The sequence below is a fragment of the Fringilla coelebs genome, assembly GCF_963513975.1.
Source record: "Fringilla coelebs genome assembly, chromosome: 6".
Classification (NCBI taxonomy): Eukaryota; Metazoa; Chordata; class Aves; order Passeriformes; family Fringillidae; genus Fringilla; species Fringilla coelebs.
The window spans coordinates 17,846,980-17,871,514 of NC_140034.1; the positions used below are offsets into that span (position 1 = coordinate 17,846,980).

Sequence of the window (24,535 nt, forward strand, 5' to 3'; positions counted from 1 at the left end):
AAATGAGCTTTTGCAACATCAGAAGTAAAATACATCAGATGCCTATGCCTGCTGATAACCAATCCAATTTCCAGAATGAGATTAGGCATCATTATAGACTTTTTCTCTAAGCACCTTTCCCATGGGATAGCAACACAGAGCAGCCGTGCAGAGTTAACATCTGATTAGAAAGAATAATACATTTGGCAGTTCTAAGACAAGCTAGTTGGGAATTGTCCAGTCCATTTCTCTGGCTACTTACCCCTCCTGAAACTTCCAGAGAAACTATGGCTGCCCAAGTTCCAAGGTGCTCCAGCTGTTTAGGAAGCAAATAGAAGGAGAAAAAACTGCTTATGATTTTCTGAGAGTAAGATTTGCTTCAGTTAATATGTATTTTTGTCCTGATTAGGGATTAAAGTCCTTCTCTTTAATTTGTAAAATTGTATGTTTCATGGAAGGGTAAGTTTCCTTCGGTGTAAGTTTCAGGCTACATGAATTTCTCTGCAAATTTCTCTTCCACGCTGTGTTGTTTTCATTAAACGTGTGGGACTGAAAGCTGCATCTGAGCCTGATGTCACCAACATTGTCATTGCAAGAGCTTGAGAAAAATATTGTCTCAGTGTTTTACACTGTGAAAATATGTTAATATAAAGGTAATTGACTGGAATGCTTAAATGCATTCATTTTTATGAAAGAATTATTTTTTTCTAAAACAATCAAAGGACTAATAAAATATTAAGTTTATGCAAGAAAGATTTAAGAGAAAAACTCCCTCTAAATTAAATAAAAATAAAGTAGCACAGAAACATGTCTCCAGTACAAACTAACTAGTTAAGAGTAAATATTTTGTGGGAGAACAGTCAATATGAGCAATAATATAGTAAAAGAGCAAAAGAAGATAAAGAAATGTAGATTTAAAAATAAATCCCAGTAAACTAAATGCACTTGGAAAGCCAAACCTGTGCTGAAAGTAATAGGGAAAATATTTGGTATATTTTAAATTGTCAAACCGGACAGTACCCAGGAGCTTTTAGAACAGAATTCAACTCTACAGCACAAAGCTGTTGGCATGATCATGTACTGTGCATTTATTTAGCCAGCACGGTACTCTATAGAGCGACAAAGCTGGGGGGAGCACATTTTCTGACCAAAACTCTGGACGTGGCGAGGGGGTTCCCCGGCGCTGCTGCCTCATGCGGCACGGAGAAGTCGCTTCCACGTCGGTGAGGTCGGAAAGTGGTGACTTTGCCATGTCAAACGCTTGGAGAACTGAGGCTGAAAAGTTCTGTATGGGGAAATTAGGGCTTGAAGGGGAAGTCATTTTTGTGCGGTGCATGACTCAGGCGGTGGGCTGAAAGGGTTAACTAATCGTCATTAAAAATTACAGTTGACATTTTCTTCTCGGATGGCAGGGAGCTGGCGTGCCGCCGGTCCCCAGTGAGAGCGGGGGTGGCTTGCACGCACGGCCGACAAGGGGCTGGGACTCTTCCAGCCCCAGTGGCTGCAGAGAGCCGGCGGCGATGCGTCGGGGGAAAGGCAAGGGACGGAGACGTTCCCCGAAGGGGCAGTAAAAACAAAAACCCCCCTCAGCTTGGGGAAAGGGGAGAAGACAGAGCCTTGCTTGAGAAGGGAAATAAGAAATAAAAAAGAAAAGGTAAATATAGAAAAGCCCCGCGACACGCCACAACGCGCCGTGGTGAAGCGCGCTCCATCCCGCCCGCTCGCAGCCACCGCTCGGTAGCCGGTCCCCGCTCGGTCCCCGCGTCGCCCCCGCCGCCCGCGCCCCCCGCCGCCCGCCGGGCCCGCCCGGCCGCTGACGGCGCCGCCCTCGGCGCAGGCGCATCCGGGGCGCGGGGGGGCCGGAGCGGCGCCGCGCCCTCGCTCCGCGTCCCGGGCGGTGTCTCAGCGCAGCCATGTCTGGCGGCGCGGGGCGGCGAGGCGCGCTCGGGCGGCGGCGCCCTCTGTGAGGCGGCGGCGGCGGACGAGCGGCGGCGGCGGGCATCCATGTCGGCGGGCAGGGATTAGCGCGGCGGGCACCCAGCCGAGCGGAGGGGGCGGCCGGCCCGTCGCCCCCTTCCCGCGGGGTCTCCGGCGGGAGCGATCCGTACCCGGCTGGCGGGGGCGGGTGGACATGGCTGACCGGAGCGCGCCGAGCTGCCACCTGCGGCTGGAGTGGGTCTACGGCTACCGGGGTCATCAGTGCCGCAACAACCTCTATTACACGGCCGCCAAAGAGATCGTCTACTTTGTGGCGGGGGTCGGCGTGGTCTACAGCCCCCGGGAGCACCGGCAGAAATTCTACCTGGGGCACCAGGACGACATCATCAGGTACCGCTGGCGCCGCGCGCCCCGGGGCCGCATCCCGCCGCGGGCTCCGACCCGCTCCGGCCGTCCCGGCCCCGCAGCCCGGCTCGTCCCCCGCTCGCTCCTCCCTTCCCCTGGAGCGGGGCGCGAGTGTCCCCCAGCCGCCGCCTGCCCCAGGTGCCGTCCCGGGCGGCGCCGGTGATGCGCGTCCTGCCGGTGCTGTGGGGATCCGGGGCTCGGACCGAAATACATCAAGGACAGTCAGCGCTTCCTCACCGCCCCCCCACCACCGCCCCCCCACCCCCCCCGCCCGTGCTTCGCCGTGGGTAGAAACAGCCTGGAAATGGCTTTTAGCTGTCGGATTTAATCAGCCGTGTTGTGTGTCCCCCACTGCCGCTGGTGTGCGGTGCCGAAACTCGTACGGGCGCCTGTGCCCGGCGCGGCAGCCCGAGGGTCGCCGCTCGGTCCCCGGCCGCCCCTGAAAGTCAAAGGGCCGGCGGGAGGAGAAGCATTAATCGCGTGTGTTCCCGGAGCACTTGGGCTGCGGAGGAGGTTAATCTGTAGCAGGTAGACCTTTGTCTGGTGTTTAAAAGGCGACGATTACATGGGGAATTAGTGGCCTGTCTGTAACTCACGCAACTTTTAGGGTAATCTTAAAAGAACAGCCCTTCTTGAGAAGTTGCGGCTTCTTCTGTAGCTCAGTAGTTCATTTGACAGGGAATGTTACCAGATGCTGAGTCCATTAAAAAAATTAATTACAAACTGATGTTGCAAAAGAAGTGTGCTGGTATGATTTCTTATACGTCTTTCCACTCCAAGGATGCTTTTGTAAGCCTAGTGGTGTTGTGAGATCAGTAAGAGAATTTGAGTAGTATGAAGGGCAGATGTGAGCCTGAGTCATCAATCTTTTCCTTTACAGTAGGTGTCATTGCAGATGGATTTTAAATTTTGATTTCCTTTGGTCTTCCTGTTGGGGTAAGAGCTAGCAGTAGATACTTTTGTAGGTCTTTTGTATGTTTAACAGCACAAAATTTGTTTTTATGATGCTTAGTGCTCCAAGGCAAACCTCTGTATGTGTTACTCATGAGTAACAGGTATTGCCTGTAGAGAGCAGAATAGACGCTATGTCTTTCATTTAAGCTTTTAGACACACTAGAAAACTTGGTCATCACGGCCACTTTTTTCCTTTGTTTAAATCTTTTGGAATGAATTTAAATACCCTCTGAAGTATGGCTGTGAATATTTCTAAGAAGGGTGTCACTTCCACAGTATATTTCTCCTTGGTGCTAGGTACGTGAAGAAAACGTAGTCAATGTACCACAGTAGAGTGTTGTACTAGGGGTGTTGAGTCAGGAGTTTGAATCACTATTATTTGCATTGCTTAATGTTTTAACATTCTCACCTAAATCCAGGAAAAACTTGTTTTCTTAAGAACTGCTAGCCACCTGTGATGTCAGGTGCTGCGGGAAATCCAGATCTGCACCTTGCTATTGTGCTACGGAAGCGGTGGCTCCTGCTCGTTCTAAGGTCACAGCAGTGTAATATTATACATTTAATACCATCTATTCAGGAGTGCTTCTGCTTGTTTCAGCAGCACTTTGTGTCGCATAAGAATTAAATGGTTTGAGCTACGACCCGGCAAGTTTTTTGTTTGCATGTGGTAACAGTTTCTTGCTCAGTCTCTCTCAGTTTTGGTACAGTGTGCTACATTTGGATAAAATGTGACAGAATTGTTTAGAATAGTACTAAACAAAAAAACTCCACAGAACCCAACAAACAAACAAACAAAAATTGCTGTAAGTCATCTAACTGGAGAGAAAGTGTGTCTGGTTTGTCTATGTACTTTGATTTGAATGATAACATGGCCCATTCAAATATAGCAGTTTCTTTTGCTCTGAAATGTATTGATGTGAGAATATAATTCTAAGTAGGATAAGTATGCAGTTAGAATTTTGCATGGTTCTTAAATGCAAAAGCTATACAGAAATCTTAGTATGCATAAAGAGGAATGCTTGATTTAAAAGCAGTGTGGCTATTTCTAATAGTACGATTAGACTTGCATTGATAAGTCCTTCACTTGCTACTTTCTCTAAAATGCAACGTGGTACCATTTAAGTGCCATCTCACACTTTTTATGACTAAACTTGAGTGTCTAAACATGTGAGTTCTTAATATTTAAAGGAGACATAGGAAGGTCAAATATTAAAAAAAAAAAAACAAAAACAACAACAAAACCCAAAGCCCAAAAAGCAAGTGCAAAAATTGGATTATATAATATTGTAATCAGTGTTACTAAATTTTCTCTCTGAAGAAAAGCTCAACTGTTGTATTGGAAAAGAATGGATATATTTTGTGCTCTAAGAGTCTCAGCAAGTACTGTGCATGCTGAGATATTTGGGATTTTTTAGGAAAGTAATGGGAGGATTAAGTGTCTTTTTACAAGTATGGGATCTAATTTGTGAAAGCATTTCTAGAGTCTGAAAATCTTATGTATTTAAAGAATCAAACTTTCATGAGCCTAGCTCCATAGCTACAAGGACTAAGCATAAATATTGCTCACTACATGGTGATATTATTAGTACTCTTCATCATGAAAACTTTTATATTGCTGGCATTCTTTGGATGACATTGTAATTGTAAACATCAATCAGGAGGGAGGAACTGCAGTTCTTAATTTAGAGACCATTTCTTTAGTAGTAGAAAACAATATTGGAATAATGGACAGTCATAGGACATTTTCCATTGGAAATTTCTAACACCAGCAGTTAGTTTTTGTTCTGCTTTGAAGTTTTACCTGGTTTTGTTAAATGAAACCCTGTAAACCCACTGTAAGATTTTTTTATATGATTAGGTGTTTTAACATGATTTGTTTTCAGTATGAGGGTCTAATCTTAATTTTAATCATGGTGTCCACACCCCAAACTCCTCAGTCTCAGTTAACTGTATAGTAAAAGTAAGAGACCTCTCTTTCAGTGTTTTGTCCCTTAGTTCTATTGAACACTCTTTTGCACTAGAAGAGGATAATTAGGACCATTTCAAACGTCTTTTATTAGTCTGTTTTGGTGGTTTGGTTGGTTTTTTTTTGTTTTTTTTTTTTTTGTTTTTTTTTTCTTTTTTTAATTTGAACAATCTCAGTTGTAATCCATTTTTTAAAGTATTTTCTTGCTTGCTGGTGAGCTTTTGCTTTTTATGGATTTTTTAAAATCTCATCTTAGAATTATTTTCCAGAAATCAACTCGCTATTCTGGAGGATACAGTTACATGCTTATTTGTCTCCCATTTCTTACTCATTTGCATATTTTTATGGTTGAGGTCCAGGAATGTGTGCAAACACTTGTGGAGAGTATCAGCTGCAGAAATGCTTTGGAAATTTGCATCTTTCAGGAATGCAGTTAACTGAGTTTCATATGTTTTTCAGGAATAAATAAGGAGAAAAATCTTGTACATGAAATCTCAGGTGACTGGCTTTGATCTGTTGCCAGCAGCATAACTTGGATGTCTGCTGTGTTTGTGGAAAAGTTCCCCTGTCCAGCCATGGCTGTGTATGTGTAGGAGATACTAATACTGAATGAAAATGCAAGTTATTCCTACAAAACTACTGGTTTCAAGTGTGTGTTCTCTAGGATTTCATGCATCACCAAACTAGCTTGTGATCTGTAGAATGGTTAACTTTCTGGTAGCTGAGGAAGAAACAGTATCTTGGTGTGTTCAGGTTAGATCTTTGTTCTCTCCATAATTTTATTGGTTTAGAGTATCATAAGGTTTTTAATGCTGGCTAATCTTCCCATTTCAGAGACACCTAAGGGGGATTGTATTTAAATCTGATCTGAATCAAAATTTCAGAAGATGCCCCCTCAGAGTTTTAACTTGTCATACTGTAAAACTCATGCTCACGTTGAGGCTCCTTATTTGTCTGGGCTAGCTAAAGCATATTTATGTTTATTTTTTTTTTTTTATATGAGAAGATTGGAAATCCTGAACTTATCCACCTTTTTAAATGGCTGTCTACTGGCAAAAGCCTTTGATTTCACTACAATAAATCTCTATGCTGATGTGCTCTAAGGAGACCACTGACATGCTCCAAGGTGACTTGTAGAATAATTTTTCCTTTTGATGCATTTTTTTTTTACTCCTTCCTTTCCTTCCTTTCCTTCCTTTCCTTCCTTTCCTTCCTTTCCTTCCTTTCCTTCCTTTCCTTCCTTTCCTTCCTTTCCTTCCTTTCCTTCCTTTCCTTCCTTTCCTTCCTTTCCTTCCTTTCCTTCCTTTCCTTCCTTTCCTTCCTTTCCTTCCTTTCCTTCCTTTCCTTCCTTTCCTTCCCTTCCTTCCCTTCCTTCCTTTCCTTTTTTCTGTACTTCTAACCCTGTAACCATCTTTTTTTTTTTTTCTTTTTTCTACTTCAAAGTACTGGAATTTTACAGGAAATTAACTTTTCATCTGACATTGATGATGCTATTGAAAAATAAAACCAAAACATAAGGTTAAACCAGTGCATCTTTTTGAGACCTTTGGTAGACTTGGGAAAAATTTATATTCTGCTTTCCATGAGGTCTGTTCTTGATTTCAAACTTTAGAACTTATTTGTAATTCTTCTTTTGCACCATTATCTTTATGCTGACACAGAACAACCACACAACTGTGCCAGTCACAGAAAGAAGAATTATGTTTCTCTGTCAGAAGGAAACAAATGAGGAAGACTTGTTATCTGTCCTACTTTTTTAATATCCATTATGTGAGCTAGCTGGCAAATAATAGTGCTTTTGTATATTCTTCCTAGAACTTAATCACTGTGACTATTTGATTAAGATGTTTGTGGTACATTTAGGTTTTATTGCTTAAGGTAGTAGCTGGCACATTTTATGCCAATAAGAACTCTTGAATCTCTGCTGATAATGGCATTTATGGCTCCACTTTGAGCAACTCTAAGCTGTGTCAAAGAAGTTAATTTCCCTTCTTGTCTGAAGTCTGTACATTTTTCCTTGTCTTGGACTAAGTTGGGGGAAAGAAATCATGCATCATTTGCCCCAGGACTCATGCCGTGTTCTGCTTTTAGGGCAAACATAACTTAAACAATTATTCAGAAAACATTGAAATTCTTTATTATTAGGAGTTCCAGTACCAGAAACTAGCCAATACCGTGCTACAAAGAGAGAAGAGAAATAAGTGGTTGTACATTCTGTTTAGTTAAAACTTGGTGGTTTTCCCCTTTGTACCCCACTGTATCCAAGACTGTAGAGAGGTAAATTGCATGTTTACAGAGAGCAGAGGTATATGCAAGGCAGGTAGAAAGAATGGCAAAGCATTTGTCTCTGTTCTCACAGAGACAGAGTTTGGCTGATTCCAACAAATTAATTTGCTTGTCTAAATCATGGCTTTTCTTAAGACCATTTTTCTTGTTGCTGTGAACTCTAGGGATTACCTGAACTTTGTTTCCCAAGGAAAAAAAATAAGCAGCCAAACCTCTGGCCACTAAACTGTGATCTTTTCAGGCACTTGATTTAAGACTGTCATCTTTTTATAGCTCAAATTTCAACTTAATCTCCTTCCTGAGATACTATGATTTTGTTCTTGTATTCCAAGGCAAAATAAATCCATTTCATTTTAGTGTCAACATTTCTTAGCTTCTAGTGAAAATCAAAACCACTAAAATCATCTCTTCTCTCTGGTGTTAGTGCTGTCTGCCAACTCTGATTTATCTATTTATTGTCACACTCTGAGTGTTAGTCTAACCATCAACATCTAAGGAATAGTTGGACTCTGTCAGCTGCTTTCTAAGACAGCTCCTAGATGATGCTCTCTGGGAGGCAGGTCCTGCCTTCCTCTGTGTGCCTGTCAGCTGTGGTTTGCAAGCAGAAATTGTAGCAGTGCAGTGATTAGTCACATCCTAGTTTTGAATGGCAGCAGATCTTTTCTTCCCCCTCTCTTTTCATTAACTATGCAGTGTTATGACTTTGGATGACCTGCTGTTGGACTGTTTTAGTAAAGATGCTGTGAATTTTACCACCTCATTGTATCATTCTGCCTCTCTTTGATCCCTTTTCATTAGATTCTAGTAATAAAAAAAAAAAATAAAAAAGAGACTATTTTCTCAGAAAAAGAGCCAAGCAGATTTCACAAGAACATAGAGGGAAGTTATTTTCTTTCAATGTTTTGTGGTCCCCCAGTAGTCTGACACCTTAAGAGTTCTCAAGAAACCTCAACAAACAGTTGAAGCAATTGAATGTTGGGGTATCTGCTGTCAGGTTTATTGTCTTGTTCTTGTCTGGAATAAATGGTGTCTATTTCTGACCTAACTCCAGATGACAGTCAAGCACAAATATTAAGGAATGGGTACTAAGCTCAGCTACAGAATTTTGTCAGGTGAAATTCTATTAATTGGTTTGTAAATTTTCACTAGGAATTTAGTGATTAGTTGTGTAGTTTGGATTTCAGGGAATGTAACAGAATAAATACTAGGTTGCCGCATGAGGAAAAATTTCTAATTATCATGTGTAACATCTTGTGTCTTTTGACTTATGAATGTGACAGAGGAAAAAAGTTTAAGCATGCTCTGGTGAGGAATTCTTTGTATGCACTTGAATTCTATACAGTCCATATCTTTCTTTGTAGAAGAGGACTTTGTTGTTCATTCATTTGCAGAAAGGCAATCTCCCAAACTATTTCAATTATTATAGCCATTGAAGAAGGCCAGTCATCCCCCATTGTAGCCTCAAATAACTGGAGGAAAACAGGAGTAAAATCCATTTTATAGTTATGCTTCAAATGTGAAATGGATCATGAATAGAAACACCTCAAAATGTAGCTTGTCTAATACTTAGGAAACATGCAAGGTGCATACAGCCTGGATTATTTGGTATGGTGTTGAGAAACCTGTCTTTGTTCTCAAGTCCCAAGGAAGGTCCTTGGTAGGAGTATTTCCCCTTGACTCAGTGCTGGTGAGGCTGCACTGGAGTGCTGTGTGCCACTCTGGGCTCCTCAGGACCAGAGACAAGAGGAACTACTACAGAGAATCCATTGAAGGACTAAAGATGATTAAGAATCGTGGCCAGCTCTCCTGATGAGAGGCTGAGAGAGCTGGGACCATTTGGCCCAGAGAGGAGAAGGCTCAGAGTGCATCTGAGCCATGTAGATAATAAATAGCTGAAGTGAAAGAGTGAAGAAAATAGGTGGATCCAAGCTCTTTTCAGTGGTGCTCAGTGACAATTCAAGTGACTTTCCAACCCAAAATAAATCCTGTAGGCCCATGCTGAGCAGTAGGAGTTTCCAGAACTGGCGGTTCAGTTTGAAAGCTTCAGTGTTTTTACTACAAACATTATTTTTTGCTTTCTTCCCAAGTGCAAATTCAAATAAAAATCATTTTATGTAAATCTAGCTAAGGAAATAATTTTTCAGATTGTTTTTTCTTGAAGAAAATAGATAAGAACTATAGATCATGGGGTTTGGTATGCAATAGAATGTTTACTGTGAAACGAAATACCTTTCATAGTATTTCCTGTAACAAAGAGTGGGTTTTGGGGTGTGTGCTGGTAGGCTCCTGCTGAAATGTGGTGCCTGGGGTTCATTCTCCATTTGCACTTGATGAGGAAACCACATTCTTGCTTCAAAGGATGAAAGCAATGTAATGCTGAAGTCATGGGATGTACCATTCTGAGAGGTCAAATACAGGCACCCAAATCACTTGAGCAGGTTAAATCACCAAGCTATTGTACTTTGCTAATAAGCCATTAAGGCTTTTTTTTTTTCTGAATATATTTTGAGGAAATGATTTCTCTTTTTCCCCAGAAAGTTTCTATTTCCAGCTGAAAAAGTCATGTATTCTCCTTAGCTTGTTCTTTGGGCCTGTGTGGTGTCATGTTTTATGTGTTTATACTAAAGATAACTCAACTAACTCACTTTACCATTTCCAGATGATCTTTTTGAGCATACTCAGTTTATATCCCTCCATGAAAGAAGTGATTACTTAAAACCTAAATTGTGTCATAATTAAGCACCCCTCCTATAAACCTCTAGCTTCAGTATCTTTTGTCTATCAGTCAAAATGGCATTTCTTACAGCAGAAGCAATTGCTAAGACAAGGTGAGATGATTACCCTGCTGACCATTTTGTACTGTGGTTAACAAGGGCAAAGTCCCAGTTAAGCTGTTTCCAGCTTTTCATGATAAGTGGTCTCAAATTGTCAAATGTTTAGAAGTCTGAAGGGAAGATTTGGGTGCATATCTTAAACAGATCAGGGGGAGAGATGAAAGACAATGATGTGCCTTCTCCCTCAGGAAAACCAAGTTTTCTCAGTAGTTCTAGACATGGTTTGGAACATGTTATATTGTCTGAAAGATGTTCTTTGAGGGATTTAGTGTTGAAACTTCTTTTTTTTTTTTACCTTCAGTTTTGTACATCATCTTAAAAAATATAAAATTATTTTTCTTGGATTTGGTTTGATAAAATGAAAATATTTTAGGAATGCAGAATAAAAACATTCCTGGATTCAGTTTGAAGTGAGACTAGAATAAGCCTGTTGTTTAGTACACCTGCATACCATTGAAAACTTTACTTTTCTGAATTAAAACTGCACAAATAGAAATACCAAAAATATCCAACCAGAATTGAACGTTTAAAACATACTAGAAGTTGATTAAAGTAGATCAACACAGCAAGGAGCTAGGCTTAGGAGCTTGCTTTCATGCATTGTGCTTTTCATAGCCAGCAGTCACATCACCTTCTGATCTGATTCTGTCAGCACTCACAGGCAAGGTCAGGTCAGGTCAATACTCAAATGGGAAAATGTCTTGGTGCTGTAGAAAATGCTTTTCTTGATTTGGTAGTTGGGTCTTTTTCTCAGAACTCTTGCAACAACATGAGGCTCTAGGAAGCTGTCTGAGAAGAATAGGAAATGTACCCAAAAGCTTAATAATGTTTGAGTCCTAAAAGTTTTGGAGTATTTCTGCAGAAATGTTGAGGTCTGCCCTAATCTTTTAGGGCAGTAATTTAGCATCGTTCAATAATTTTGAACTGTTGATTTTTTTTATCCCTCTCTAATTTTTTAGATTGCAAACCGTAGTGTGCGTGTTCTGTATGACATATCAAAAAATTGGTTTAGACTTCGCTGTAATTAATAACACAAACATTGTAGGCTTTTTAAAAAATATGTGTTCTTGAAACAGAACCTGAGATAATTGCAAAAAGATGTTTCTAGTTTTATGTCATCTACATTTGGGGGTTTTTGAAGTTTAAACTGACACTGACATTAAGCTAAAAAATCCACAGAATTTAGTCGTACCTTTTATAATATATCAAGGTTTTTTTTTTATTTCAAGATGTAGTTTACCTAGTTTTTTCAAAATATTATTACACAACTTAGATAGTTGTATTTGTGATTTAAGGCAGCGCTTTTGTTTAGCATGAAAGACTTTAAAGGAAAAGTAATTTGGTACTCATAAAAGTGGCAAAGGTGTCTAATCTGTACTGTTAAAGATTAGGCATATGCTCACATTAAATTTTAACTTTGTTAAGATACACTGAAATTATAATGCTGTTACATTATGATCAAGGAAATTGGTTTATTCACAAGATTTTTTTTGACTTGACATAAACTATTGGTTTTGCTACATTCACATGGTAAGCAAAGCTACTGGGCACTTGAAATACCTTGAAAAGAAAAATAAAGCTGTAATTTTCCTTGAACTTAGGTAGCAGAGTGTGAAAGCTCCCATAAAAATCCTAATAATTTGCTTGAATGTTTGACCTGGATGGTGTTGAATGTTCTCTTCAAAATACATGTAGTGAAGATATTTTGCCCAATGAGATTCTGGCATGTCATCTGGTGTGGTTTGAATTTCCCTTGGTGTAACAGTGAAGCACTTTACAGAATGTTATAGATACATACAAATCACCTTCATTAGGGCACAGATTGCTCTGATTACTCCACTGGCTACAAAAGACTTCCACTTCTACAAGAAATACCCAGTATGATTATTTGCACTGCTGTTAGCTATTACATAGTAATAGTAATAGCTGGTAGCTATTACCATAGTAATAGGCTTTGAAAATGCAGTGCTTGGTTTGCACAAAAAAGGTCAGAATCAGCCAAGATTGCCTTAACTCTTGGTAGCAAAAGCTAGGATTGAATTTTTAAGTCAGGTTTATGAATCCTATCTTTTATATTGCAAAAGACAGAATCCACAAAGGATTCCAGTGTGTGCACCATCTGATAACACCACTGCTACTCTGCATTTAAAGCAAGATGTCTTTGTGTGACCACTTCAGTTAGAAAAGCAGTGTTCCTTGTTATTTTACCTAGCTGCTAGAGGATACCTGCATCATTAAATCTCCAAAGAAATACCATAGCTTTTCTTCAGAGTAGCTGTCCTCAGCCTAGCTGCAAAAGACTTTCCTTTAACTGGGAATCCTCATTAGTGTTGAGAGGCTTCTTGCTGGACTCCTTTTCTTTTGAATAAGTTCTGTAAGATCGTGCCTGATGCTTATTTTTCTATGAAAGCCCTGGGTATTCAGATATTACTTCAGAAAATACAGTGAACAATCCTTCCAAGCATTTTTCATAGGTTTCTAATTTCATTTCACTGCTTGATCTTCCAAGCTTTTTCAGAGGAATTCCTTTGTAGTGCCTATTGCTTTGGGCTGCAGATAGGATGGATCAAGGCTCGTAACTTTATGCAAAGGTCAGTTTGATTACTTTGCTTTAAAAGCACGTCACTTAAGCAAAAAACCCCAAAGTTCCAAAAAACACCCCAAAACCTATCCCAAAACTGAATCTTCTAGTCTAACAGCAACATCCAACTTCTAGTTGCTCAAATATTCATGGGGTCATCTTTGATAAAGATTTTTAGAGGCTCCTTTTTTGGGATTTGAATTCAAGAATTGGAAGAAATGTGTCCAGAGAGTGAGTGGCATAACTGAAGAGAATAATGTCAGTGTGAACAAAATGATCAGCTCTAGAGGCACCTGCAGTAGTGCTTCCACTGAGGTTTAGCCACCTTGGTGACAGGTTACATTTAGGGGAATCTTTCATGTACCTTTTACGGTGTTGACTATAGAAAATATTACACCTTACACTTTCTTTGGCTTCATATGAAGTATATTGATAAGTTATTTGGCATGAAACTAAATGTAAATAAAATGCTTGATTCAGAGGAAAAATTCAAGTGAAAGAAAAGAAACTAAACTGAGGCAAAGGAGCAGACCTAATAATAAAGAAAATGTGTCCAAGCTGAAAATTACATTTAGAAATTGCTCATAGTTACGTTGAAGTCATTGTGTTCTCACAATGTTCATACATTTCACTCCTGATTACTTAATGTGTTTTTTACTTTACCCCAACTGGGAATGAAATTTGTAGATATGACATATTTTTATGGCAATGTTCTAAAAGAATGCTTTACTACTTTGATTCTTTCTATTTATGTTGTACATTTCTTGTGACTAAATCTAGTTGGATATTTTAAAAATAACAGTGACCCTTCAATTTTCTGAACCATAGGGTAACTTATTTCAAGAGCAAAGCTCCTGTAAATGTCAGACTGTGATAAAGATGCATACAAATATTATATATACATGCCACTGGGGGAAAAAAACCCAAAATGTATTTAAATGTAAAAATCACTTTAAAGAAACTATGCATTTTAGTTGCGGTGGTGAGATGTCTCCATTTTATCAAGACAGCTTGCATGTAGAATGAGTGGATTAATTCTATGTTTTGGTTAGCTGACAGCAGTATAAACCTTCTCCTGACTTTTAGAACTATGCTAATCCCTGTTCCCTGCTTATAATCCCTCTACAAGAGCAAGCAAGGTGAATGATGCTTTATCTTAGATCAAGACAAGGCATCTGACAGCATTTGGAAATTGCCTGCAGATTTATTGTGGTGAGTGTGACATTTTAGAGTGCAAAAGCCTTCTGGAGTACTTGAGGAAATAAAATAAATATTTGAAGAACTGGTAAATGCTTTGTTTGGTTTTTTTAGATCAAGGTTGCACATTAGATGATATTTGTGTTTTTTAGTTTCAGGTTCCTCTTTTGCTTACTGTTTTTTCAATTGCTGTTTCTTCTGCCATATAAATTAATGCCACAAAAATGAATAGCCTTTGAGACATTATTCAGTAATAATATATAAATAATCATGATTTTGTAGTTTGCAGGTTACAACATATGTTTATGAGTATTACATTATGTTGAATTCCTCATTAGGATTAGTCAATGGATCAGGATTCTTGAGCAACTTTTAAGCAGATTTGTATTTTCTTGAAAGTGTTACACATGAGTGCTCTTCATCCATCTTCTCCTTTTTATTGGTTTTCAGTAATTAGGTTTGTGAGCCTGCATGGGTGACATCTTTCATTGCCTACCAACTACATGTTGACTTCTGAGTCCCTTTAATATTCTCTAGTTTTCCTATGCTTCTTTCCTGTTTTATTTCTGGTTCTGGTACCTGTGGGGATTTTGTTTTAGAAGATGGTCTTTTGTGTAAATACTTTTGTGGCCTCTATAGCATATTTATAGTTTTTTTCTAAACAAGAGTTCAGATGTTGTCCCAGTTTTAAGTGGTATCCTGGTTCCTTTCACTTCTCTGGTGCCAAGTTAGATACACCCAGGAAAAGTTAGGTGGTCAGTTTGTGATGAGGGTTATCCTTGATTTTTTTCTGTAGGAAACCACCTCTGTCAAACATGTGCAGAACACCTGTAGGCCTGATATACTCAAGAACTCCTGAAGAAATCTGGTGGATCTGCAGTGTCCAGGGCTGGCAAGACACTGTTTTCTTCTGCTCTGAAGCTTCTTTGGTTGGTAATGAAGTGCAGTCAGTTGAAGCACAGAACGAATGTTGTGCTTATCTCAGCTTTTTTCAGTATCAGCTCTGCCACTGCCTTCTTCCCACCAGTCCTTACATTAAGCCAACTGCTAATTTTGTCAGGATAATCTTTATATATAAAAGAAGAACTTTTCAAAAATTGTCACTAGTTGTTCTGTGACTCCACTCAAATATTCAGATGATAAGTTCTTGCATTTTGAGACATTTTCGTTAATTTTTCATTCTCCCCCAAAGGAGAAAAGACTGAATTGCTGTTTAATATACTTGTTCAGAAATATGAAAGATAATGGTACATTCTGGGATATTTTTTTCTGTGTGATACTAGAAGATCAATATAAATTTTAAAAGTAATAGATGGAAGGTTGATCTAGTGGTTAAAAACGGTTCTAAATCTTGTAGAGAAGAAGCAAATCGTAATGACTGGGTAAAGGGAGGCTCAAAGGGTTTGGTGCTAGTGGAAGATTTAGAAACAAGAAAAATTTGTATGTCAAGCAAGTTTATTTAGTTAAATTACAGTCAGAAGCATCCAAAATAACCTTCTTTTGAAAAGTAACTTTTGAAATGGTCTTGGCTAAAAAATTTGGAGTAAATGCTTCTTTGACCTGAAATAATTTATTCTTTAGATTTCTAACTCAGCAATGGAATGGGTTTTTGTGCACTGCAAAATGAGTAATTTTGATTGTGATAAGAATTTTTGCCATTTGGCTTCACTTTCTCGACTGTATTTCATTACAAAATTTATTTGAAATTAATTCTGTTCATATTTTATAGACATGTGTTTGTCTCAGTTTCCCCATTATGAAGTGGCTATGGCATGATAATTTTTAGTAAAGTAGTTTGTTATCAACTGGCTAGAATGGGAAATAGATGTTTCCACTTTAAACTGTTTTGTTTTGTTTTGTTTTATTTTTTTAAATCTGTGATTATTTTGTAGGTTTGTATGTTCACATCTGTTCAGGAGCAAAGGACTGCTTTCTAACTTGGTGGCTGACAAATCCTAACCAAGTAATTTATTAGTACTTCCTGATTTGTTAAGGGATCTCTTTTGGGTCCTCAAATCTAGAGATCCAAAGGAACTGAACGGCTGCACTGCCTCCTAAGTTCCTGACAGCTGATTGCACTGTCTTCTCTCCACAGATCTTGCACTTCTGGTTTCCTATTTCTTTTTTTTTCCTCTCTCTTTTATCTTTTTTTTCCCTTGTGGCTAGTTCTAGGGGAGTCATGCTTGACACTTCATTTATAATAATGGTTTAAATAATTGGGCAAGTCTGTGCATTGTCTTGTAAGGAAAGAAGGCAGTTGGATATTTTTTTAGGTTGGATTCTTAATTATCTTCAGAGTCCAGTATGTCCCATTATTGTACCACCAGTTCTTTAATATGAGTAGCTAATAAAGGATAGCAGGACATTATCTTAGCAAATTTATCTCCAAATGAATCTGGAATATATGATATTTGTAACTTTCATGTGAGAAGAGTTTTTAGCCAGGAACATGCAAGTAATTTTGCTATCTTCTTTTTCAAGGGGCATATTAGAAAAGAATTTTGTTCCTCAGATTGTGAAAACCTGGTGATTAAATTGTCACAATCATGTAGAATTTGTAAAAACCCAGCAACCCCACTCAGTGAAGGCATGAGTTCTCCTGTTGGCATTGGCAAAATCAATATTTGAGAAGAAGGGGAGTAACTTATTTTTAATCAGTTTTCTAGAGATGGTGACTTACCAGAAAGCTGAAGCCAATCCCTTTCTCAGCTGTGGAGGATATGACAATGCAAGACAAAAATGGACATCTTCATATAGGAGCATATAGTTCCCAGAATATTTTACTCAGTTCTCATAATATGATTTGGGAACTTTGCATCAATGTTGCTTTAGTCACTCTCTGACTTTTTTCTTCTCTTTGAAGTACATCTGGCTTTTTATTTTTGCCCCCTCCTTGGAGTTCAGGAACAAATAGAAGCCCAAAGCAATCTTTAGGATTCTCTGGGTTATTTATAAACGTTTCTTGTTAATCTAAACCCCTTCAGATCCAATAGGAGAAAATGTGGATTGTAGTGAGATAAACGGCAGCTGGGAATGACCAACGTACAGTTTGAGTTCACTGTCCCTGTCTCCACTTCAGCCTCTCTTACCTAAAGCTGGATGCTTGTGCAATTTCAGGAAGCTTCAGAAAGCTCTGTTTGACATTCTTGGCTCTGGGGCAATAAGGATGTGGAGGGCTGGTAGTGGTGCTCCATGATGAGCCCTGCTTTGTTCTGTCTGTGGAAAATAAGTGTGCTCTGACTTGATCTGTTTAAACTTTGATGAGAGATCTTTGCTGATTGCTGCTCTTTCTGCTTTAAGATCTTAAATAGTATGACAGAAATGGTTTGTAGCTTCCCCTGTTATTCTTTCTGGAAAATACGGATAAATTACAGCAGATAAGAAAATATTCTTGAGTGTATGTAAAATGTCTGTAAATATAACATGAAAATATTTTGCTTTATTTAAGCATAGAAACAATTTCACACTTGAAATTAACTCTTAATTAATAGATGTCTGAGATGCTGTTATTTTACTGCAGTATTCTTTTGTGCATTTTTACTGGTGCCCTAGTTTTATGAAGCTCAGGAGTAGTCACATGAATATATTCTTGGATTTTCATCCAATATTGTTGCTAAGGAAACATCATCTTTAATACTGTATCCTTGTCTGCAGCTTGTCTGTATTAATCAATGCCTGCTAATGCTCAGCACAAACCAAGGAAAGATGAAAAAGAATCTTAATTTCTTTTATTATCAAGTAATTTGTTATTGACTATTCTCCTTCAGGATCCCCTGCCACTTCAGACCTCACACAAATTGGAGGGTCTTGTCCACGTCTCTAGTCTCATTCCATGCAGACACAACACGGACAGGTTTTATTTTTTTTCATTGGCTGCCATTAGTATTTAATATAATAATCTTACATTGGTCTTGTACAGTGCATGGTTTGGGGAATGTTGGGGAATGATTATATATTGCTCTGAAAGGGAGAAAGAACCTTTCCTGAATGCATTAAAAAGAGGAGCTTGAATGTACTAAAGTGAGAAACACATGCCGTTTCAGTAGGCTGGTAAAACTCTACTACTGCATTTCAGCCCAGTTTGAGTGTCTGGCTAGGGAAAGACCTGTCATTCAGACAGAGTGGTGGAAACCTCAGTTCACTACAAGTCCAGCTGTTTGGTTTGTTGCAATGGTGACAGACAAGTTTTTTTAATTTTCTATTTCTGAACTATTCTGAGAAGTGCCAAGTTCCAAAGTCAATTTAAAAATTCATTTGATTTAGCAGTTTGCTAGTTTAATACCTGTTATTTTTCATTGTAAAGTTTGCCTTTTGGACATGTTCTTACATATGTTACATGTTGCTACATTAGATCTAACATCTATTGTGGAAGAGCCCAGGTCAGAAAGGCCAGAGGCAAACAAGAAGTCCTGAGGAACTTCTCATTAGAGTATCTGTTTCCTTTTCTGGACCAGCAGCAGTATCTCATTCATCAGCTTAGTCATCCTTCAAGGACAAGGAAAGAGATCAAGCTCCAGTTTACAGTCTAGCAGTGTGGGCTGGATGCAAGCACAGTTCCAGCAGTCCAGCCTGGATAGGTCATACCAGCTCTCATCACCAGGATAGCAAAGGGAATTCTCTCCTTCTGAGTGCTGTAAAGGCAATATGTGTCCTTTTCTTCTGAGTGCAAAGCTTCTTATGCCACTAATCTCTTTCTTCTCCCTAAGAAAGAAAATGCAAGAGAATATTTGTGAGGAAAGTACCTAAGCCCACAAGTCCCACACTAAGAGATTTGAAAGCTGCCTTTAGAGCTGAACCATACCCATACTTTTCTGGCTGATCTCAGGAACTGAGTGCATGAATGGCAAGCAGCTATTGCAGATACCATCCCAATAGTTGGATGATTTTGACACCTCAACAGAGGTGTGTTGAAGATCATACCTAGAGTATCCAGAGAGAGCTCAAACTCTTTGTTTGATCCTGTTAGCTGCGTCACACCACAAGTTCCTATGGTCTGTGTATGGAAAGTAGTTATTGTTATTTATTTCTGGGCACCCATTCCAGTTAAGCTCTTTCTGTCTGCACTAGGAAGCTATTTAAAGTGTTCTGCTCAGGACTGTTCTAGCAGTGAATGTTCTCAAGGATGAGACTTGTATTGATGCTTCTACTCTAGAGGTTAGATCAAGATAGTGTTTTTGTATTGATTGCTATGCTTATAGGGATTGCTTGATCACTCACAGTCCAATGAAAGGACTGAAAAGAGTCACCATGTTGTGTAAAATTGGAATCTAATACTTGACTTCTCAAGAGGACCCAAAATTTTCAAATCCATAATTCTGCATGGTTCCCCATGGGATTAGTAATAGCCAAGACTTGATTATTAAGGAAAAACATTGTCTTATCATTCATGTCTCATATCAAAATATATGTAGTGGTTACTTTGCTTAGTCTTGGTAACAGAAATAGTAGTCCCTTGACTTTTTCCATGCTTCTCTTTTTAATCTGCTCTGATAGCCTGTGAGATAGAATACCTACAGGCAATACTTTAATTTGTCCTTCACTCCTTGGTCTCTAAGAAAAGATATGGAAAGGTATTTTTAAATAGGTGTTTCTTCAGCCACTGCTAACAGCTTTGCTAAATAGTTTCCCTGAAACTCACCATATTTGCATTTTTTTAAAGAGCTTGCTGTCTTAAAATATTTGTTGTACATTTATTTTCTTCTTCTTTCAATGAATGTTTAGAAAAGTTATTATCAGTTTACTATATCCCATATCAAGGCAGAATTTGAGCTCAGTTGTTTAAGCTAGTATTTTGTGTTGTGATGTAGAAAGAACTAGTATTGTGATACTATTAGTTGTTATTTACCATTTATTAATTAGAAATAGAGGAAATCTTCTCTGAATCCACCTCATATTCTTTGAATGAAGTTAGTTGAAATGCTTGGGCTGAGGACAATGTTCTCCTTTCCCCTGATAGTGTCTTTAGTGTTGTCCCTTCCATCTCTGGTGCATTGTTTCTCTAAAGACTCTGAGCTTCAGTTAAAAATATGCAGAGCTAATTTTTGGTGGCTATAAATTGTTTTGTCAGGTGTGGTGTGGGGATGCTTTTGCATGTATGTGTGTCCATACACTACAGTGAGTGTTTTGTTGTACTTGTGCTGTGGTTTTTGCTTGTCTAAAAATGCACTATGCACTTATGGCACAGTTCAGGACAGGATTGAAGAGGTGGGGAATCGGACATGAACTGCTGTGTTTTTCTTATTTTCCACTTAGTTTCTGTCTCTTTTTTCTTGCTTATTCTTTTCACTACCTTTTCAAAATTTCTTTATTGTCCATTTGGTCTGATTGCTCACTTTCTGTGGCGCCATTCTAAAAAAATAGATCATTTTGGATGCAGCATTTTCTCTCCCTCCAGATGCTTTTCCTTTGTCCTGTGAGTATACCATCTGCCTTTGTGTGCTCTGGGAGAGGTGCAGGTGTTAGTCAGGATTAGGTGGCAGAACTGAATTGAAATGTGGTTAAGTTCTGCTGCCAGCTCCTTTCTGCAATGTTTTTTAATTGTGAAGTTGCTTTGTCAAATAAACGAGAAGGGAAGAACGAAGAAACAACTTTGGAAGTGCTGTGAGGCCAAGTGAGGAAATATTGGTTACTTTATCCTTATGCTGAGGGTAGCAGGGAGTAGCCAAGAGCAGAAATTCCCATAGCAAAATGGAAAGGTTCAGGGCTTTTTACCTTTTCACCCTTGAAGTTAGGAATTCTGCTCAGTTTTGCATGTGGAATTCATCAAGCAATATCAACAAACTGAAGTGCTATTTTAAAACAGAAAAATATGGAAGTGTAATGTGTTCTGTATTTAACTTCATAAAATATTAAGTGTCTTTTAATGTGGTTTCCTCTTGCTCTTTCTGTATATAGAAAATGTGTACATTTTTTGAATCAGAAGATTTTTCTCATAATTTCCTGGTTATCTTTAACCTTGCTGTTTTTGTTTATATTTATAGACTTCCCTTGTCTCCACCCTTTGAAATTTACTTATCAAAGCCTGTGTTCAAGTTAAAGGTCATCTTACCTTTGCAAAGTGCTCAACCTTTCTCCTTCCCAAATAATTTTGAGAAGATAAATATACTTACTGTGTGTTGTTAGTGGTTCTGTCCACCAGTCTCTCAAGATCCTTCATTACCCTGGCATTCATCAGGAATAAAAATTTTTTAGCCAAATTAAACAGCCAGCTTTGGAAATTGTCTTCCTGACTTCTATGTGGTATTTCTACATCATTCTGGACTGCTGTACCTAGTATGTGTGGAGTGTGATTAATAGTTTGTTTGGGTTTCTGTTAGAATATATTCTTACTTTTCTGTATTATGAAATCTGAGTCCCCAGACCCCATGTTCTCCCATACAGCTTGCTGGGATAAACAAAACAAAGAAATATCTTGCTAGCTAGAATGTTTTCTAGCTTGGTCCCAGATTTAGCAAAACAGTTCTGATGAACCTCAAGTGCACTCTGAAAGACTGAAATACAAGCTATAATAAAATTCTCTACAATACTAGAAATATGGAGAGTTAATAATTATTCAAACCCAGCTATTCCCAATTGTTCTATATTAAAATGAAGACATTTAAGATAATCTTAATCGCTCTTAAGTTCAGTCTTCTGAAGTGTAGTCATTACCTCTAGCCCAAGCTAGTTGTGCTTTGGGTTGCTGTGCAGTCAGCAGAGAGACAGCTCCAGAAAGCTCTCCTCCCATAAAAAGGACATCAATTACAGTGTGGAACAAAGAACTTTTGGAGATGTGCATCTCTCTCTGTTGGTGATTGATGTGTAGATAGTTGAACACCAACTTCTGTTTTCCATTGTTTGTGTTTTTGAGTTTTAAGAAATATAAAGAAAGGAAAAGCGGTGCCTGAAAATCTGGCCAAATTTAATAAACACTTTTGGAACAGAGGATTATTGACTATTTTGCAACTAATTTAAGTGTAGAAGGCTTTTGAAGGCTAAATTCCAGAAAGATGTTGGTATGTACTCTATTTAGAATTTCACAGCTACTGTGGAATCTGTGATACAAAAGGACTTTTTATTATCTAGTATCTAGTATAGGAAAATATTGTAAAAGAATTTTAAAGGAAAAAAAATAATGCAAATAACTAGGCAAATACCAAAGTTTCATGCAGAAATATTTTATATCCTTTTTTTTTTTTTTTGGCAGCCTTGCTTTGCACCCTGAACGTGTGTTGGTGGCAACAGGTCAAGTTGGGAAGGAGCCATACATCTGTGTGTGGGATTCATACACTGTGCAAACTGTATCTGTCCTGAAAGACGTTCACACACATGGCATAGCTTGCTTGGCCTTTGATTTAGATGGTCAGGTATGTAATTAATATTCTTTTTTCAAACACTTGATTAAATTGTTTATCTATTAGAAATCTTGTCACATCGTTCTTCTTTTAAAAAGGCAGTTTCTATCTGCTTATCCTCAAGCTGAGGAAGATCAAGTTGCGTTACTAATGAATGCCAAATATTTACATTTGGCAAAAAGATGATAACTTCAGAAGCTCTTTGAATGGAGATGAGGTGGTAGGGAGGTTCTTGTGGTCTGTGAGCCACAGTTCAGGGTTAGACCAAATGACTGGAGACAGTGGAGTTCCCTTGTGCAGGGGACTGTCTTGTGCCCAGAGTGGTGGTGGCCCTGTTGTGTTACTCACTGCCTTCAGGCAGTGTCCCCTTCTCTGTCATGCATTTTGCATTCACTGGTGGCTCCCCACGTTTTGATTGTTTGTTCAGACTCATGTATCCCATATCTGAGAGCCAAGAAAAAAGGTTTCATTGGATTATAATTTTGTTGCTTTTGAACATTTTCTGAGTAGTAAATTGGTTCTCAGAGCTGCTACCTACAAGGGAGATTGTTTTTACCAGACATTAGCTCCTCTGAGTAAAGAGGCTTTCTTGACTGATGTGTTGGAAATGGAAAATTTAATGGTTATATTTACATGTTAGGTAGCAGCTTAAATGGTTATATTTACATGTTAGGTATTAGCTGAGAAAATCCTTTCTGGAGATGTGCTTTCCTGGTCTGTGAAACACTTCTTTCTGTCCCACTCAGCCTTGCAGTGGGATACTCAGATTTAGCTGTACCCTCAGCTCCTTTTGCTTGCTAAAAAGGTCAATGTCTGGTAGTTACTGCTGTTTCCTCAAGTGAGGATGTATTGTAGAGACCATTAGGAGAATATCAAGTGGAGCTGTGTTGAACGCAAGAGAAAAGCCTAGCTGTAACTTGTTTCTGTTAAAATATGTTGTAATTGTTGTAGAAAAGTTCTGAGCCTGTTGAAATGACCTCTCACTTTTTAGGCAGTTTCTTTCTAAAACATAATTTCTACTTCACAGCAATATCTTTTCTCTACATTGTTCTTGTTGTGTAAACTTGTGTCACTCCCTCTCGTGAATGGCCTTCATAATTTAAGATACATCAAATTAGGATTGAAATACCCTGATTTTTCAAAGATGGAATAGAAAGGTTAGATTTTGTAGTATTAATAAATAGCAAGAATGGATAGAAATTTTATTTAACTTGTTTATTTTTCTTCTCTCTTGAGAAGAAGAAAACTCTCTCTTGAGTTTTTCAGTCAGTAAAGGAATTGTGTTATTTGGAATAGGTTTCTGTCTTTGGCAAAAAAGGTTATGATTCAAGTTTGGAGTTTGTTTTTGCTTTTGTAAGCTCACTTAGATAATCTATGCAGAAATTGAAGCTAAATTTGTATTTAATATTTGTCAGTACTAACTGCTGAAGAGTGAAAAAAGCTTTGAAAAAATTTGAAAAAGATTTAAAAGATTTGAAAAAAATTCATTTATCAACATAAAGATGGCACAATTCATATTAATGCAAAGATGGAACAAAAATACTCATTTTCTTTAAAAATTAAGCCAAATCACTCAGCTTTTTTTTTTTTTTAATAATTCAATCCTGTTAGTCTTTCTATTGAGAATTTCTATAGGAAAAATAGCCTTTTGACTGGTTAACAGATGCAATACAAGTGGCTGATTTAGTCAAACATTCGTGTCAAGAAATCTGTGCAAGGTGTCTTCACGGTCAAGACAAGACAGGCTGCAAAGCACAGGAAGATCTCAAAATTTTATTTTTCTTGATTTTTTTTTTTAATAGACTTTTTGTCCATCCTAGTTTAACAGTGTAAATGGATTCAAGCTCTTTCTGAATAATAAAGACTTCATAAAATTATGTTCAGGGCCTTTTTAATTCTGGTTTGAGAAAGGATTTGGAAAGAAATATTTACTTATATGTGTCTTGAAGAATCAAGCAAAAGACTTTTAAATCATTTAATTGTTTTTGAGCTTTTGTTTGTTTTCAAGGAGATTGAAGAAAATATTTTTTCTTTGTGTCTCTTGAACTTATAAAATAAATCC

At 38.3% G+C, this 24,535-nt stretch overlaps 1 protein-coding gene across 2 annotated transcripts in view; it reads left to right on the forward strand.

Annotated features, from left to right (window-relative positions):
* Positions 1 to 2,110: 2,110 nt before the first annotated feature.
* Positions 2,111 to 24,535, forward strand: part of EML5 (EMAP like 5) — a gene marked incomplete at both ends in the record, with an annotated part of 91,483 nt that continues 69,058 nt past the window's right edge. For both annotated transcript variants that reach the window (XM_084208540.1, XM_084208541.1), the window contains 2 exons: positions 2,111 to 2,307; positions 22,326 to 22,485. In XM_084208540.1, the coding sequence (XP_084064666.1) occupies positions 2,111 to 2,307; positions 22,326 to 22,485 (357 nt within the window). The remainder of the gene's footprint in view (positions 2,308 to 22,325; positions 22,486 to 24,535) is intronic.